The sequence below is a fragment of the Dama dama genome, chromosome 20, assembly GCF_033118175.1.
Source record: "Dama dama isolate Ldn47 chromosome 20, ASM3311817v1, whole genome shotgun sequence".
Lineage (NCBI taxonomy): Eukaryota > Metazoa > Chordata > Mammalia > Artiodactyla > Cervidae > Dama > Dama dama.
The window spans coordinates 43,652,602-43,669,841 of record NC_083700.1 but is presented as its reverse complement, the minus strand read 5'-3'; the positions used below and the strand labels follow the sequence as shown (position 1 = coordinate 43,669,841).

The 17,240-nt window shown below is 37.7% G+C and overlaps 1 protein-coding gene across 1 annotated transcript in view; it reads left to right on the top strand.

Moving 5' to 3' along the window:
* The window catches only part of PALMD (palmdelphin), a 57,332-nt gene that overhangs the window by 14,166 nt on the left and 25,926 nt on the right, over positions 1-17,240 (top strand). Inside the window, exons 2-3 of the mRNA XM_061121311.1 lie at positions 9,209-9,289; positions 15,675-15,799. Coding sequence (XP_060977294.1) covers positions 9,209-9,289; positions 15,675-15,799 — 206 coding nt within the window. The remainder of the gene's footprint in view (positions 1-9,208; positions 9,290-15,674; positions 15,800-17,240) is intronic.

The window sequence follows — 17,240 nt, the reverse complement described above, 5'->3', positions numbered from 1 at the left end:
ATCAAGATTGCCAGGAGAAATATCAATAACATCAGATATGCAGATAACACTACCTTTATAGCAGAAAGTGAAGAACTAAAGAGCCTCTTGATGAAAGTGAAAGAGGAGAGTGAAAAAGTTGGCTTAAAGCTGAATAAACCTTAGCTAATCATCATTATCTGCAGATCATAAAAATTTAAACAAAAGAAATCCTTTTAAATGTTTTTTTTAAATATCAAATATTATCTCCTAGATGTTCCTTGTATAAATACAAGACTGTTTAATAATTCATTCTACAACTTTGAAAAAGGATACATCAATACATTTCAGTTCAGTTCTGTTCAGTCGTTCAGTCGTGTCTGACTCTTTGCGACCCCATGAATCGCAGCACGCCAGGCCTCCCTGTCCATCACAAACTCCCGGAGTTTACTCAAACACATGCCCATCAAGTCGGTGATGCCATCCAGCCATCTCATCCTCTGTCGTCCCCTTCTCCTCCTGCCCCCAATCCCTCCCAACATCAGGGTCTTTTCCAATAAGTCAACTCTTCGCATGAGGTGGCCAAAGTATTGGAGTTTCAGCTTCAGCATCAGTCCTTCCAATCAACACCCAGGACTGATCTCCTTCAGGATGGACTGGTTGGATCTCCTTGCAGTCCAAGGGACTCTCAAGAGTCTTCTCCAACACCACAGTTCAAAAGCATCAATTTTTCAGCACTCAGCTTTCTTCACAGTCCAACTCTCACATCCATACATGACCACTGGAAAACCATAGCCTTGACCAGATGGACCTTTGTTGGCAAAGTAATGTCTCTGCTTTTTAATATGCTATCTAGGTTGGTCATAACTTTCCTTCCAAGGGGTAACCGTCTTTTAATTTCATGGCTGCAGTCACCATCTGCAGTGATTTTGGAGCCCAAAAAAATTAAGTCTGACACTGTTTCCACTGTCTCCCCATCTATTTCCCATGAGGTGATGGGACCAGATGCCATGATCTTAGTTTTCTGAATGTTGAGCTTTAAGCCAACTTTTTCACTCTCCTCTTTCAGTTTCATCAAGGGGCTTTATAGTTCCTCTTCACTTTCTGCCACAAGGGTGGTGTCATTTGCGTATCTAAGGTTATTGATATTTCTCCCGGCAATCTTGATTCCAGCTTGTGCTTCTTCCAGCCCAGCATTTCTCATGATGTGCTCTGGATATAAGTTAAATAAGCAGGGTGACAACATACAGCCTTGACGTACTCCTTTTCCTATTTGGAACCAGTCTGTTGTTCCATGTCCAGTTCTAACTGTTGCTTCCTGACCTGCATATAGGTTTCTCAAGAGGCAGGTCAGATGGTCTGGTAGTCCCATCTCCTTCAGAATTTTCCACAGTTTATTGTGATCCACACAGTCCAAGGCTTTGGCGTAGTCAATAAAGCAGAAATAGATGTTTTTCTTCTTTAAATATTCCTTATTCACCTTTATCTCTGTTCAAAAAACTGAGTCATATATACCTATGACTAACTCATGTTGATGTATGGCAGAGGCCAACATAATATTGTGATGCAATTTTCCTTCAATTAAAAATAAATACGTTTGGGAAAAAAATAGGTCATATACCACCTTCAGCCTTCTGATGTCTCTTCACTTCACCTAAGATTCCAAGACTATTTGACATTTTCCTGTTGTGTCTATAAATGCTTCTGCTCCTTGAACTGAAACCCATGAGAGTCTGAGCAGCTGTGAAGACACAGCTGCTCAGTGATTTATTTCCTCTTGGGATTTGAGTTTCCTTTAAGCATATTTATTCTACCATTTCCAGGCTCAAGATTATTCTCCTTAGTCAAAAAAAAAAAAAATATATATATATATATATATAGTAAAATAGGAGTGAAGTAGTTCTAGTTTATCTCTGTCTTGCTAATATTACACTGTGTATCTAAGCAGTGGTCTTTATGCTCTCAACATAACATTTTATATAGATTTATTTTTACACACATGCTTTTTGTACCCTTAGTGTTTCCCACACGCTTCACATCTTCTCATCACCCTGCATCTGTACCTTATTTACACTGTTACAAATGGGTAACCACCTGTTCATCTGTATTCTTGGTTTCATGAACTTTGGGGAAGCTCCCAGTAAACTAAAACTATTTGGTTTGGTTTTGTTTAGTTTTCTTTTTACTTGAGATCATTTCTAATTGTGCATCAGTATTTCCACTTGTAAACTGCCTGTGCTTCATGAGCTATGGTCCCTCCTGAAATGTTTGACTCTTTTTCAACAAATTTTTAAAACAACTTTTCAAGAATTTTTTTTCAAGGATTAAAAAAATCTACTTTCACTGAAGTGTAGTAAACCTGTAACTATGCTCAGTATTCTTTTCTGTTAATATTGGGTTAGCACATCCCTTTCCTTCAAAGTTACTATTATCTGCACTTCACCAGTAAGTTCTGCATTGTTGGTAGTATTTAAATCCAAACAGTTAGCTTCTATTACTGTTCTTTTGAGACCTTAAAAATGAAAATATCAGCAAAGACAGTCATGAAGTTATAAGATACTGCTACCAGAATGAATCTGAAACCATTTGCCTAACTGAATTGGCCCAATTCACCAAGTTCTATTATCAATAATATCTAATTGGTCCCCATATAAACTTCCACATGGATTCCATTCCTCCAATACCCCTAAATGTGATGCTTCATAAGGTTCTGTCTTTAGCTGTCCCTTACTTTGCATAAATACATCTCTTGTCATGCTTTGACCTTGTCTCCTGGCCTCAGTTATCCCTTCCAAAACTCTGGCATATTTATCTCTATTTCTCACTTCTGGTCTCTCTTCATCTAATGTTTCAACTACTTGCCAGATTACTCCACCTAGTTGCCCCAAAGACACCTCAAACTTGCTGTGAATCATCATCTTTCCTCCCAGGCTCTCTTTTCCTGAAGTTCCTATTTCAATTAATGATTCTGCTCTCCACTCAGTTACCTGGGCATCAAAGACTTGTACTCCCCTTTGACCTCTTTCTCTCCTGCATCCATACATTATCAGTTGCCAAGTCCTGCTAATTTTAAATCCTTGATATCTCTGACATCCATACCTCCTGTTTCTTCTTGTTCCAGCTCTCTTGATTTTATGTGTGAGTTGTAAACGATGATCCCCTTCAAGTTGCCCTCCTTCAATACTCAATCAGGCTATTTTAAACTTCTTAAAATGTGGTTTAAACTCTATTACTTCTCTCCCTCTGAAAACCTTTCATTACTCTCTATCTTAACATGTAGATTAATTCTAAACTTTGTGCCCTGGCTTTCAGTATTTTCTATTGAAGATTTATCCTCATTTCATTTTATTTCCCACTACTCTCCATTCAGCAATTTAGATTCCAGACTTTTTATTCCGAATGATGTCCCAATTTTCTACATCAGGTCTTTGCTCACAATGAACTTGAATGCCTTTTCTCCCCACCCTCCAGCACCCTAGCAACTACCCAAAGTATTATTTCATTTGGATGCTTCTTCAAAGCCTCTCCTAACCATATCATCTATGATCATAGATATCATCACTTCCTGTCTCACCTCAACTCTCACCACACCTCACTTGTGCCTTAGTGATGACATTTATCACTTTATTTCTTATAGGCCCCTGCACAAATGATTTTCCTTCTTTAAGACATGTAACTTCCTTGGTGAAAGTATTTACTTCTGAGTAATCTTCAAACATTGAACAATGCTTAGTGTTGCCTTGACAAAAGCACTTGTACAGAAGTCACTAACTATTGAATAAATTAAAAATTAAATAACTCAGGACAAATCCTGCCGTCTTGACAGATTCAAGCATTTTAGAATATTAGCTAATTGTTAATCAGTGATACACCTAAAGTACTCACACTCTTATGTATCAGGATACTTTTATCAAGTATGTGATTGCAATAATATCAATGCATCATAGATGATTGCAACAGCTGTATAGCTGTACTAGCTACAAAAATTTTCAAAACAATTAAGATGTAGGCTTTTACAGAATTGAAATTTGTGGGTGTCAGCTGTTAAATATTCCAATTTAGACAGCTGAACATCTAGGCAATTGTTCATTGAACAAATGTCTTTATTAGTTGAACACTGGAGAAGCAAACAGTAATATAAGTTATTCATATTGGTTAACATCAATAAATATCTGATGTGTTGGATTATGATAGATGTATATAGAGATGCTTAAGTTTCTGGAAAAATTCTTGGAAACAGATGGCATTTCACATATATTAATATTTGTTCCATGATAATCTGGGAAGCAATTAGCTGACTGTAATAACTTTTGATATACTAACAATAAAACTACATGACATTTTAAGCTTAACTTATAGTTTCAGTTCAGTTCAGTTCAGTCGCTCAGTCGTGTCTGACTCTTTGCGACCCCATGAACCGCAGCACTCCAGGCCTCCCTGTCCATCACCAACTCCCAGAGTTTACGCAAATTCATGTCCATTGAGTCGGTGATGCCATCCAGCCATCTCATCCTCTGTCGTCCCCTTCTCCTCCACCTTCAATCTTTCCCAGCATCAGGGCCTTTCCAAATGAGTCAGTTCTTCACATCAGGTGGGCATCAGGTGGGTTGAGTTTCAGCTTCAGCATCAGTCCTTCCAATGAACACCCAGGACTGATCTCCTTTAGGATGCACTGGTTGGATCTCCTTGCAGTCCAAGGGACTCTCAAGAGTCTTCTCCAACACCACAGTTCAAAAGCATCAATTGTTCAGCACTCAGCTTTCTTTATAGTCCAGTTCTCACATCCATACATGACCACTGGAAAAACCATAGCCTTGACTAGATGGACCTTTGTTGACAAAGTAATGTCTCTGCTTTTTAATATGCTGTCTAGGTTGGTCATAGCTTTCCTTCCAAGGAGTAAGAGTCTTTTAATTTCATAGCTGCAGTCACCATCTGCAGTGATTTTGGAGCCCAAAAAATAAAGTCAGTTACTGTTTCCACTGTTTCCCCATCTATCTGCCATGAAGTGATGGGACCAGATGCCATGATCTTAGTTTTCTAAATGTTGAGTTTTAAGCCAACTTTTTACTCTCCTCTTTCACTTCATCAAGAGGCTCTTTAGTTCTTCTTCACTTTCTGCCATAAGAGTGGTGTCATCCACATATCTGAGGTTATTGATATTTCTCCCAGAAATCTTGATTCCAGCTTGTGCTTCTTCCAGCCCAGCGTTTCTCATGATGTCCTCTGCATATAAGTTAAATAAGCAGGGTGACAATATACAGCCTTGACGTACTCCTTTTCCTATTTGGAACCAGTCTGTTGCTCCATGTCCAGTTCTAACTGTTGCTTCCTGACCTGCATACAGGTTTCTCAAGAGGCAGCTCAGGTGGTCTGGTATTATAGTTTACCCTGCCATAATGAAACTAAACTGTTGCCAAATTAGTTTTCAGTAATGCTTATAGATCTTCATGAAATTTGGCAAAAGGACAATAATTTGCAGTTGATGAATATCTTATGAGGAAAATTTACTCATATCTTAAAATAGAATCATGCCTATAACATTAGAAAATCACCTTCTTAACTACCTACACTGACATGAGAAAGGCATCACATTACCTCTGAGTGACAAACTTTGGGATTCCTTAGCAACCCTTCTGTAAGCATCCTGTTGCCCAAACACTTCAGATGCCCTGCCTCTGCACACAGCTTTCATTATGTCGTTACTCACCCAGGATGAAACGACCAGCGTGGACTGGCAACCAGCAGGGGCGGGCAACCGTTGCTGGGTTCAGCAGTCATGGTCACACATAGAGTGTGCTCTTCTCTATGGGCTGTCCATGGAGAGAGGTGGACGGCTCCACCCCAGCACGCAGGGGACTGAAAGTGTGTGTGCCTTTCTAATGAGAAGCCCCTCCAGCGCTGCCGTCCTGGCACCGCCAACACACCCCAGTGGTTCACAATAGACAGGACAACTGGGGACGTGGTGAGAAGCTGACTAACTTCCCACTCAGGGAAATAATGTAGTGAATCAGCTAAGAGGCTGACCTCGAATTGCCTGGGTCCAAATCCTGGCTCTGCCACTGTGCTGCTTTTAGTCATTAAGTCATGTCCAGCTCTTTGTGACAGCAAGAACTGTAGCCTGCCAGGTTCCTCTGTGGAAGGGATTTCCCAGCAGAAATACTGTAGTAGGTTGCCATTTCCTTCTCCAGGGGATCTTCCCCACCCAGGGATCGGACCTGCATCTCCTGCACTGGCAGGCAGATTCTTTACCACTGAGCCACCAGGCACCAAGCTGTGAGAACTTGGATTGGTTAATTAATCTCTGGAAACTTCCATTTCCTCTTCTATAAAATGAAAGTTATTACACTATGTCTTTGTTATCATAAGTATTAAGTATAATATTATTATATCTCTGTTATTCCGACTATTAAGTGAAATAGTGCCTGAAAAATACTTACCCAAATGTTTGGCACAATAAGTTTAAAATAGTACTAATATTTGCTCAATAACAGTTTCAAGATATAGTGAAGAATTGACTCAAAGACATCTTCATAGTTTTTACTCCTAAACAACCAGATTTAATCCAAATAAACAAGTGAATCTGAAAACTCAGGCTTGTTGCCAAGCTCTTTTTTTTTTCCTAAAGAACTGTTCATGAAATTAAAAAAGAAAAAAAGATACTGATAAGGTCATATATGCTTATTACACACAAACAGAAACATGACATATATTTGGACAGCAATGTACATTCAAATGAATTCTGTTACATTCAACAAATGTACCTGAATTTATACATCAAAAAGGAGTTTTTATCTTCAAAGGAGTTACACCAGGAAGCCATGCACTTGTTTCCATATTGCTGCCAAACATTTTTGGAGCTCTTCCTTCTAAATTACCTTCTCAGCCTGCTTCAAATTCCTTTAGAGGTCTTTATTGGCAACAAATGTTTACCTTTGGGAGTTTTCCATTTTGAAAGCAGATTTAGCACCAATTTTTATAAGTAAGATGGAGGATAATGTCACCTCTGGTCAAAAAATAAGGAAACCAGGGCCTTTTTGCATGGCTTGTAAAATGTCCCAAACAATTCCAGACAGAAAAGTTCTAAAGCATTTCAAACCAGTGGAACCATCATCAGAGTTAATGTGTTGCTTTCTGTGTGATTAATAGGTTATGTGTTTATTTACTCAATTTTATTAAGCAAATACTTATGGAACACTATGTGTCAAGCATTGTTCTGAGCTTTTCATATATTCGCTCCATTAAGGCTCATATCTTATGACATAGGTACCCTCAGTACCTCCATTTTACGGGGCACTACGTGAAGGACTTTGTCCCAGGATGCATAGCTAGTAGATGGCAGAGCCAGAAACTGAACCCAGGCTTTCTACTTAGTACGCAGGCTACAGCCTTTAAAAAGTGCAACTTCTGTGTATCAACAGTTATGCTGTCTGGGATTTTAAGGTATTGTAGTTTAAACTTGTGATTTGCATTTCTCTAATAATTAGAGGTGTTGAGCATCTTTTCATGTGCTTTTTAACCATCTGTGTGACTTCTTTGGAGAAATATTTATTTAGATCTGCCCATTTTTTGGTTAGGTTGATTGTTTTTTTTTATATTGAACTGCATGAGCTGTTTTGTATATTTTGGAAATTAATTCTTTGTTGGTTGCTTTGTTTGGAAATAGTTTCTCCCATTCTCAGGGTTGTCCATTTGTTTTATTTATTATTTCCTTGGCTGGGCAAAAAGCTTTTAAGTTTAATTAGGTCCCATTTATTTGTTTTTATTTGTATTACTTTAGGAGGTGGAGCAAAAAAGATTATGCTGCGGTTTATGTCAGAATTCTACCTATGCTTTCCTCTAAGAGTTTTTATGGTCTTACCTTTAGGTCTTTAATCCATTTTGAGTTTATTTTGTGAATGATGTTAGGGTATGTTTTAAACTGGTATAGCCACCATTCATAAAAACTGTATGGAGGTTCCTTAAAAAATTAAAAATAGAGCTACCATATGACCCAGCAACATCACTCCTGGGCATGTATCTGGAGAAAATCATAATTTAAAAAGATACATGCACCCCACTGTTCATCGCAGCACTGTTTACAATAGCAAGGATGTAGAAGCAACCTAAATGTCCATCAACAGAGAAATGGATAAAGAAGATGTGGTACATACATACAATGGAACATTACTCAGCTAGTAAAAGGAACATTATAATGCCATTTGCTGCAACCTGGATGGACCTAGAAATTGTTATACTGAGTGAAGTAAGACAGATAGAGAAATAAAAATATGATATTGCTTGTATGTGGAATCTAAAATAAGCCTACAGATGAACTTATCTACAAAACACAAATAGAGGTACAGATGTAGAAAATAATCTTACGGTTACCAGGTGTAAGGGAGTAGGGACAAACTCTACTTTGGGATTGGGATTGACACATACACACAACCATATATAAAACAGATAACTAATCAGGATCCCTGTGTAGCACAGGAAACTCTATTGAATACTCTAATGAGCTGCCTAGAAAAAGAATCTAAAAAACAAAAGAGTGGGTGTATATATATACATAACAGATTCACTCTGCTGTATGCATGAAACTAACACAACATTGTAAATCAATTATACCCAATAAAAATTAAAAATAATAATAATAAACGTGATGAAAGATACTATATCTCTCCGTGAATTTTTTTAACCTCTGCTAGAAGTCCTCTTAGTGTTAATATGCATTATCTGATCCTTTTCTCTCTCTCTTCTCATAGCAATGTTTACAGGAGGAAACGGTCACATTTTCTAGCTCCCTGTTGTTCTAATGCTCTGGAGGCTATCCTGTTTTCACACATAAGCAGGCCTTTTACCCAGCAGCTTCTTCAGTCTTGTGCCCAGAACAATCTCTCTCCTCACAATATTTCCTCATGCCTATTTCAAAACTCCCACCTTAAAATTCAAAGTTTCCATTGCATCATTCAGTAGCTCAATCTTGCTAGACTTAATGGGGAAGATAGAAAAGATGAGGGGGGAAGGAAAGTCATTAAAATATTTTTAAATTCTCTTTGAAAAAGCTCTTTATATCATTTTCCATCAGTAAGATGCTTTGCATGTCCCACGTCACTCTCTTTTGCTTTGAAATAAGGGTTTCCAAAGCAGCTTCATACCAATGCCAAGAGCATACCACTGGCCAGCCATTCAATAATGACAACATCCCCAGGAAACATACTTAAGCAAATTAAAAAAACTGATCATGCTGGAATATTTTTTATTTCAGGATAAAAGAAAAATACAGGAAGAAATCTCACAGAAGCGTCTGAAAATAGAGGAAGAAAAACTAAAGCACCAACATTTAAAGGTAACTTATGACTTTAACTTCATTTCAGTGGTTCTGATTCAAATATTCTAATTGCACTCAAATTTCAGTAGTATAGATGCTTTAAGGAAGGAAAAAAATCCCAACAGACTTATACTAACACCTTAAGACCCATAGGGGAAGACAACAAGCTAGTGTTATTTGCATATAAGACTAACACTTTCTGGCAAAAGTGGAAAATCGAAAACATGGTTTTGTTACTTTTATCCTTTATTACTGCATTTCCTCATTTTCTTGGTAACCTTGAGAATTCAGTATTAACACTTTTGCCCTAAATAAGTCTTGCTTATTATCCCTTGGGAGCGGATCCAGCTGGGAAGTTTCTTTTGAAATCAATGAAAGGCCAGCCTTTACCCAGGGGGTGTAAAGCATAACTGTTGGGCCTGCTCAAGGATGTTCGCATTTAAGAGTTCAGTGCAGACAGTAAAAGAAATTAAGTTTAAAAAATAAACCTTCTCTAATAACATAGAAAAAATGTAATAGATATAATTATTAGCTTCAGTAATGAAAGTTTCTCTTCTAAAAAAAAAAAAGAGTTCAGTGCAGTGGATTCGGTGTTGTCTGAGTGTGGTTCAAGGTACTGTTTTATTTTGTTTTGACAAAACATGAGATCATAACCAAAAATAAACCTCCATTTTTAAAATCAGACCTTACATCTTTCATGGGTGTGGTCATTTTGTAATAAAAGCACATTGAGTCTCAACATTTTATTATGTAGCTTAGTCACAGGATGCAACCCAATGACAAACAGGAGCTCCTTGTGAACGGGCCTAAGCAGGAAACTATTTATCTGGCAGGGCTTCTATCAGTGGACATAATAAATCCGTCAGTGAGACAGCGCCACATACTCGTGGGGTCTACTGTCTTTTGCTAAACTTATTGAATTCTGCTAAATCCGTCTTTCTGATGGATCAAGTAATCACCTCCTGAGAGAAGAGATACAATTTAAGATTCCAGTTAGCTTCATTTCTCTGGATTCTGTTTGCTTCTTCACTCTTACATAAATTGACATTTCCAACGTTTGATGAATAATTTCAAAGTATAGTTAGCCTGCTATCCTTACAGTATGTCTAGTCAAGAAACGCAATGTGTACTCCCAGAAAAATCAATGAAATAACAGATTTTACCAAGTTATCTTGGTACAAGTCAAATGAAGTTGAAAATATATATACAACAATTTTTGAGATAGGCAATTTCTAACTGCAAAATCTTTTTTCCCTCTCTCTCTCCCTTTTTCTTTCTCTCTCTCTCTCTCTCTCACACACACACACACACATTTTGGATCTCACAGTGAACTAATTACTGTTTCTGAGTAATTTCTATCCTTGCAGAATGGGTAGCCAAGCAACAGTAGAGTTCACAATAGGAGAAAAGGTTAATATAACTCCTCTGTTCATTTTGGGAAGTAAATTTCATACAGGAAAACTCTAACACACTGAGAGGTCCATTTCTGAGCTGATGCTTCATTTCAATACTTAACCAAAAAAAAAAGTCTGAAAAGTAATCTATAATCTTCCCTATAGGTTCGCCTTCTGGAACCCAGATCTCCTCTAATACAATTCAGTCATCACAGCATGTTTTATGCTTTGGACTGCAGTACACAGCTGCGCAGATTGTATACTGTGTAAAGATACCTGAGAGAGGGGGTTGCTGAAATCCTGCCCATACTTCCTTGGAACTGCGCACCTTAGCACAGGGTTGCTTCTGTCTGGACGCAGTTTCTTTCTCTCTGCACAAAAGTGCGGTCCACCTTCCCAAGCTGCACATTGACCTGGCCGGGTAGGAGTGGGGAGCTGTACCATTTCCTAATTTGCATCTTAATGCGTTAGAGACTAGCAGTGGTCCTGAGAGTTTCAGCCCTTCTGCTTTGCAACTTAGTGGGAAATTGAAGGTTAAATAAATAATTAGGAAAAGTTAAATGATGGTTTTTTAAATTGAAACATAAGTATAAACAGCAATTTTTTAATCTGGGGTAGTCAAAAAATGTTCTGTTAAAGGTATGGGATTTAACCTGAGTCTTAACAGATAAATAGAAAGTCTTTTGGTCAGTAAGTGTTGGTCCTTTAATGGACGGGAACCTGGTGGTCCGGAGAGTAAGAGAGAGAACGAGGCTGACATCCCCCGGTTTACGCGGAAAGCCAGTAGAGTCCTGTTCTTAGGGCTCGCGCAGCTGCACGTGGGCACCAGGCGCCCTCTCTCGGGTGGGTGAAGCCACAGTGCGCCTTCTCGAGAGGGGCTTAGAAGCCCGGGCAAGAAAGTGAGCTCAGCGGTCCTCCGCGCTCCAAGGAATTAGCCAGAAATAGAGAGAGAGAGAAAGACAGAAAGAAGGAATAGAAAGAAAGAAAGACACGGGGACCAAATCTCTGATGGAGCAAAGGTGTTTGAATCAACATGGCATGGGCATATATATACTGTCTTACAAGGTGGTTATGCTCAGCAAAGACAAAGATTAAAATTCCGGACTTACAAAACATAAGATGATCCCTATCAAAGAGAGAGTTGCAAACAATCACCTTTTACCATTTGGCTCACCAAAAGGAAGAGGGTACTTATCACTGTAATGAGAAATGCCTGGATTCCTCAGCCCTGGGTAAGGCCTGCCTCTCCTCTTAATTCCTGAATATTCAGGAATCAATAAGGGCCAGAGGGTTCCTGACAGATCCAAAACAGCACACAGGAAGCCTCTTGTTAAATGCTTCCTGACAAATAAGCATTTATTAAATAAGCACCTAATACGTGCAAAGCACTAAGCTGAGCATTAAGAATATAAAATATGTTTGATCTGTACCCTTAAAATGGTAACAGACACCTGAACTGATAATGACATTTATAATTTATACTGTGATGAACACTATATTTGAGTCATCAACTGCAAAGGGAACATAGAGTGGCTGTTCCAGTAATCATATTCTTCCAAGTTCTGCAGAAAATGGTTGGCTATTTCAAACAGCAACTAGGCATAATTCCACAACAGAATTCAAAAATGTGCAGAAGTATTTTAAAAATCTATTCTAAAAGATGTCCACCAAGTCAGAAAAGCTCTGCTAGCTTCAGCAATTACCAGTCTTTCATTTTCTTCTTCATCTACTTGTCTCCATTCCAGTGACCATCCTCACCACTTTCCTGGTTGCAAATTATTTAATTAGACTTCAGCAACCCATTTTAAAAAACACAAATGTAAATATTTTCAAAGTGCTCCTTCTGTATCAGCAGCACACACACACTTCAAAATAGTTGTGGGAACTCACTCAAATATCCTATAGGTCCGGAACCTGACATTCATACCGATGACATTCTTGGAAAGGAGTTTCCAGGGCCATTATCGCATTCTCACATTCAAACACTCCTGAGGCTTGTTCACTATGGATCATCTTGCTTAGTATCATGATCACAATCTCATGCCACCTAGAAACACACTAATCTAAGCATACTCAACCTAGAAAACTTTTCTTATCTGGAAGTCTATTTAAATCACGGTATAAAAAACTGATTTATTCCTAAAGTCTCTTGTAACTGTTGTGTAGAATACAGAGCTGCTGGGAAAAAGTTGCTAAAAGATCTACTACATGCATGTCCCTTATATTTTCATTTAGTTACTATAGATTTTGATCCTGAATGACATTGCTGTGAAATAGATTTTATTCTATTCATCAGCCTCATAGACTGAAGTGTACGTCTAAATTGTGACATAAAAGCAAAATAACTGTTGTAAGTACTACAATTTGTACCATATCATGCTGATTACCCATCCAAATTACATATTTTTTATTTAGATGCAAAAAATTCTCTGCCAGAGTTAAATGATAATTCCTGAATTATGAATGAAGTTTTTAAGGGTAAAATTAAAATTATCCTTAGTCCTAACCAGACTAAGAACCATGAATGTAGCCCAAGATAACCTAATTATGTCACAGGAACCATTCACCACCCTCTGTAACTTGGCATCATAAGACCATCCCATATGAGTGTTTCTTATAGTGATGTGGATGTAATTGACTGAAACTATGCTTGTAGGTGGTTTGTAAGAACTGTAATTTACTTTGATGGTTGTCATCTATCTTCTTTACTGTGCATTAGCTATCATCATATTTCATCAAATAAAAATAAACTAAAATCAAGGTAAATTCTTAAGTGCTTATATACTCAGATTTTCTTGACATATTATCAGGAGATAAATCTTGACCTTTATTAACAATAATTACTGTGTCTGTGGGAACATATTTTTATAAACAACTAAACAACTATAATTAAGGGAAAAGATAACATTGGGAGAAACAATCTGGCTACAAATTGCAATAATACAAACTGCTTTTACAGGGTGTCTTGTCCACATGCAATTGCTTGAAATTTTGAAAAAGCCAACACAAATATGATGATCTGAGGTGAGGTTATTATTGACTTAATAATAGGCTCTACAGGCTATTATAACCTCTATAGGCTTCCAGGCCCTCTCACTGTTTCAACTAGAACTGATGACATTTCATCTACTCTATATGTTGTAATTCCAAATAATACATATTTAAAATCAGTGTAATTTTTTAATGTCCTTTGGTAACTATCTAACCCAATCAACTTGTTTAAATTTCTTTTAAATTCAGAGATATTTGTAATCCAGTTGTATTAATTCTAGCATTTTTTTAAAAAAAGACAAAAATTCTTCTTACTTGCTTTCATTCCAATCATGGTGTTAGAGAAAGAAGTCTCAAAATAATAAGGAAAATTCTCATTCTTCTCTCCTCACCATTTTAGACACACTACATTCCCAGGGAACAATCATTGAGCAAATAATTTTAAAGTGGATTAGATATATAGTGTAGCACTTTTCTTCAGGGAGAAAAAGAGAAATTGAAACTCTTTGAAGATAATATTTACCAGTTTTTGCTTGAGACATGGACAAGATGCTAGCTAAAACTTCTCTGAAATGTATAGGTCTTCGTCATTTGCTTTGTCTTCTGAAGCTCAAGTCCAGGAATGTAATTCTTTCATGCAAATTCAAGGAGACATTTTTTCCATCTGATGAAACATAAATCTTTTTTGTTTTGTTCAAGCTGACAGGAGTTCAACTCACCAATATTTAAAGAGATTGATGAATTTTGTGGATTATATTATTGGGACAAGTAGGGGGCTGAAGTGAAGGGATATCTAGAACCTAAAGAGGTTCTCAGAAGAAAGAAAGGGTGCTGGGCAGGTAAAACAATAAATGTCAACCACAGAGACTAAGCCTATCACTGAATTCATTTAAGAGACAATAAAGGAAAGGAAAGTGAAATCACTCAGTCCTGTCCGACTCTATGCGACCTCATGGATTGTAGCCTACCAGGCTCTTCAATCCATGGAATTTTCCAGGCAAGAGTACTGGAGTGGGTTGCCATTTCCTTCTCCAGGGGATCTTCCCAACCCTGGGTTTGGACCCGGGTCTCCTGCATTGCAGACAGATGCTTTACCATTTGAGCCACCAGGGAAGCCCTTTTAAGATACAAAGCCATCTCTTGTTTTGCCCACCAATTCAATTCATTCCACAAAAGTTGGTTTTTTTGTTTTTTTTGTTTTTTTTTTTTGAGCAGTCACTGTGTATTGTCACTGGGATACATAGCAAATAACTTCAAGGAACTTATTACTTTGACATCAGATATACACTCATCAACCCAACAAATAATATTAAGGCGCTACCATGATAAGTTTCCTATATAATGTTAAACACATAGTAAACATACAGCAGATGTAAATATTGGAGAAGGCAATGGCAACCCATTCCAGTACTCTTGCCTGGAAAATCCCATGGACGGAGGAGCCTGGTAGGCTGCAGTCCATGGGATCGTTAAGAGTTGGGCACAACTGAGCAACTTCACTTTCACTTTTCACTTTCCTGCACTGGAGAAGGAAATGGTAACCCACTCCAGTGCTCTTGCCTGGAGAATCCCAGGGACGGGGGAGCCTGGTGGGCTGCTGTCTATGAGGTCGCACAGAGTCGGACATGACTGAAGCGACTTAGCAGCAGCAGCAGCAGATGTAAATATACACTGCTATGTGATTCTGAAGAAAGAGTTCTCTGAGGGTGAAGTGGGTCTGTCAGAGGGAAAGGGATACAGGGGTAGGAAAGAGATCTCCATAAAGAAATAGGACCTGAGCTAGACCTTAGAATATACATAGGACTTAGATACATAAACACTGGCTTTAGAAGAGGGTCAAAAAGGCTGCAAAGTAGGAAACTATCAAATTTACTCAGGCAAGGCAGTGAGAGAAAAAAATTCTCATTAATATTTCCACTATTAAAAATAGTAAGTTTGAAAGCATTTGGAATTTGCTTTTGGAGATTTTGGAATATTTGACTGATATAAGAACATATCTTTATGTTTCCTGATATCAGAAAAAGGCTTTGAGGGAGAAATGGCTTCTAGATGGAATCAGCAGTGGAAAAGAGCAGGAAGAGATGAAGAAGCAGAATCAACAAGACCAGCACCAGATCCAGGTTCTGGAACAAAGTATCCTCAGGTATGGCCCTCTCTGAGATTCTCTACAACCACCTTTATCTTAACTTTGTCCCAGACTGAATGTATAAAAGCCATTCTCTTTTCTAGGAGCATAATCAGATCTTCCATTTGGAATTCTGATAAAGACTATGAAAACACACCACAAAGCAAGAATATATATTTTGCTGTAAATGTCCCCAACACATAGCACCATGAAACTCATTTTAAAAATACATATGGGTGAGTTACTCATAGCCCTCTGAGCCCATTTTGTCGTCTACAAGATGGTATTAATGACATCTATCTTTCAGAATTATTGAACAGATGAAAAATGCATGTGTTAAACTATTAGCAGCTCCTTGAACTCAGCAGGAGATCAAAAAACAATTCTTCACAGCCTCAACCTTCTCTCTCACCTTAGGACAGGTGACAGTTATAAGGGTGTGTGCACGCATGCTCCCCCTTATCACCTCTTCCCAGGCCCTCCCCAGTCACAGCCATGCTACTTTGGAAGAGAAGAGACTACGGGACTGCATCACTACTGTTTTCTCTCCTCTACTTCCCTGGTTGGTCATGGGGGTTGACTTCCCTTCCCAATGTCCTTCCCTGCCCATAATTTACAATTATCAATAGTAAAGCGTCAGCAACTTCTGATATAGCAAATAAAGTTTTTTAATTGGCATGGTTTAAAATGAGGTGTTGGACATGAAAAAAACTGGAGATCTCAAATATAAGATGGGATTATTAATATTATTACAAAATATAGATAAGATAGAAGAAAGAGATGTGAGAAATGTCAAAAATCATTTTTTAAACCACACATGAAAAAAAAGATGGAATTATTTTGTGGTATAATAATGACAATAATTTAAAGCCTAGACATCTTTAAAACAAAGGTAACTTTCAAAACCTTGCTCACTACAAATTTGTTATCTTTAGTGAGGACCATAGGAAAGATCTAGAAAATAAAAGTATCCAGTAGTTGTGCTAAACCACTTTTTGTCCAAACATACCACTTTGTGCAATCAGATTGCATTAGGCCTAAAATTGACAACATGGAGAAAAACTTTCTTTTCTCAACTGATTTTTATTTTACTAGCTTAATTTCATACACTTGTGTATTTAATAGCTAAAATCATTTACTGTTCATTCTTATTCAGATGTTTTTTAAATTAAAATTTCTTTTTAAGTTATATCTTGTCACTGACATGTTTATATTTATAAACCTCTTAGCTGTTTGTTCAAAGACACATCTGCTTCTGAATGGCAGGTGGGATACACTTCAAAAAATAATTCAATGAATGAATTCTACAGTTTGGAAAACTTGATTATTCGTAAAGCATCTCTTAGCAAAAGCTTCCTAACAAAGTCTGGTTTCCCTGATGATTGCTTTCCTCACTCCTCCATACACAATCCTTATCTCTGAAGGAACCCTGAATTTAATCCCTGTAAACCCTCACCCG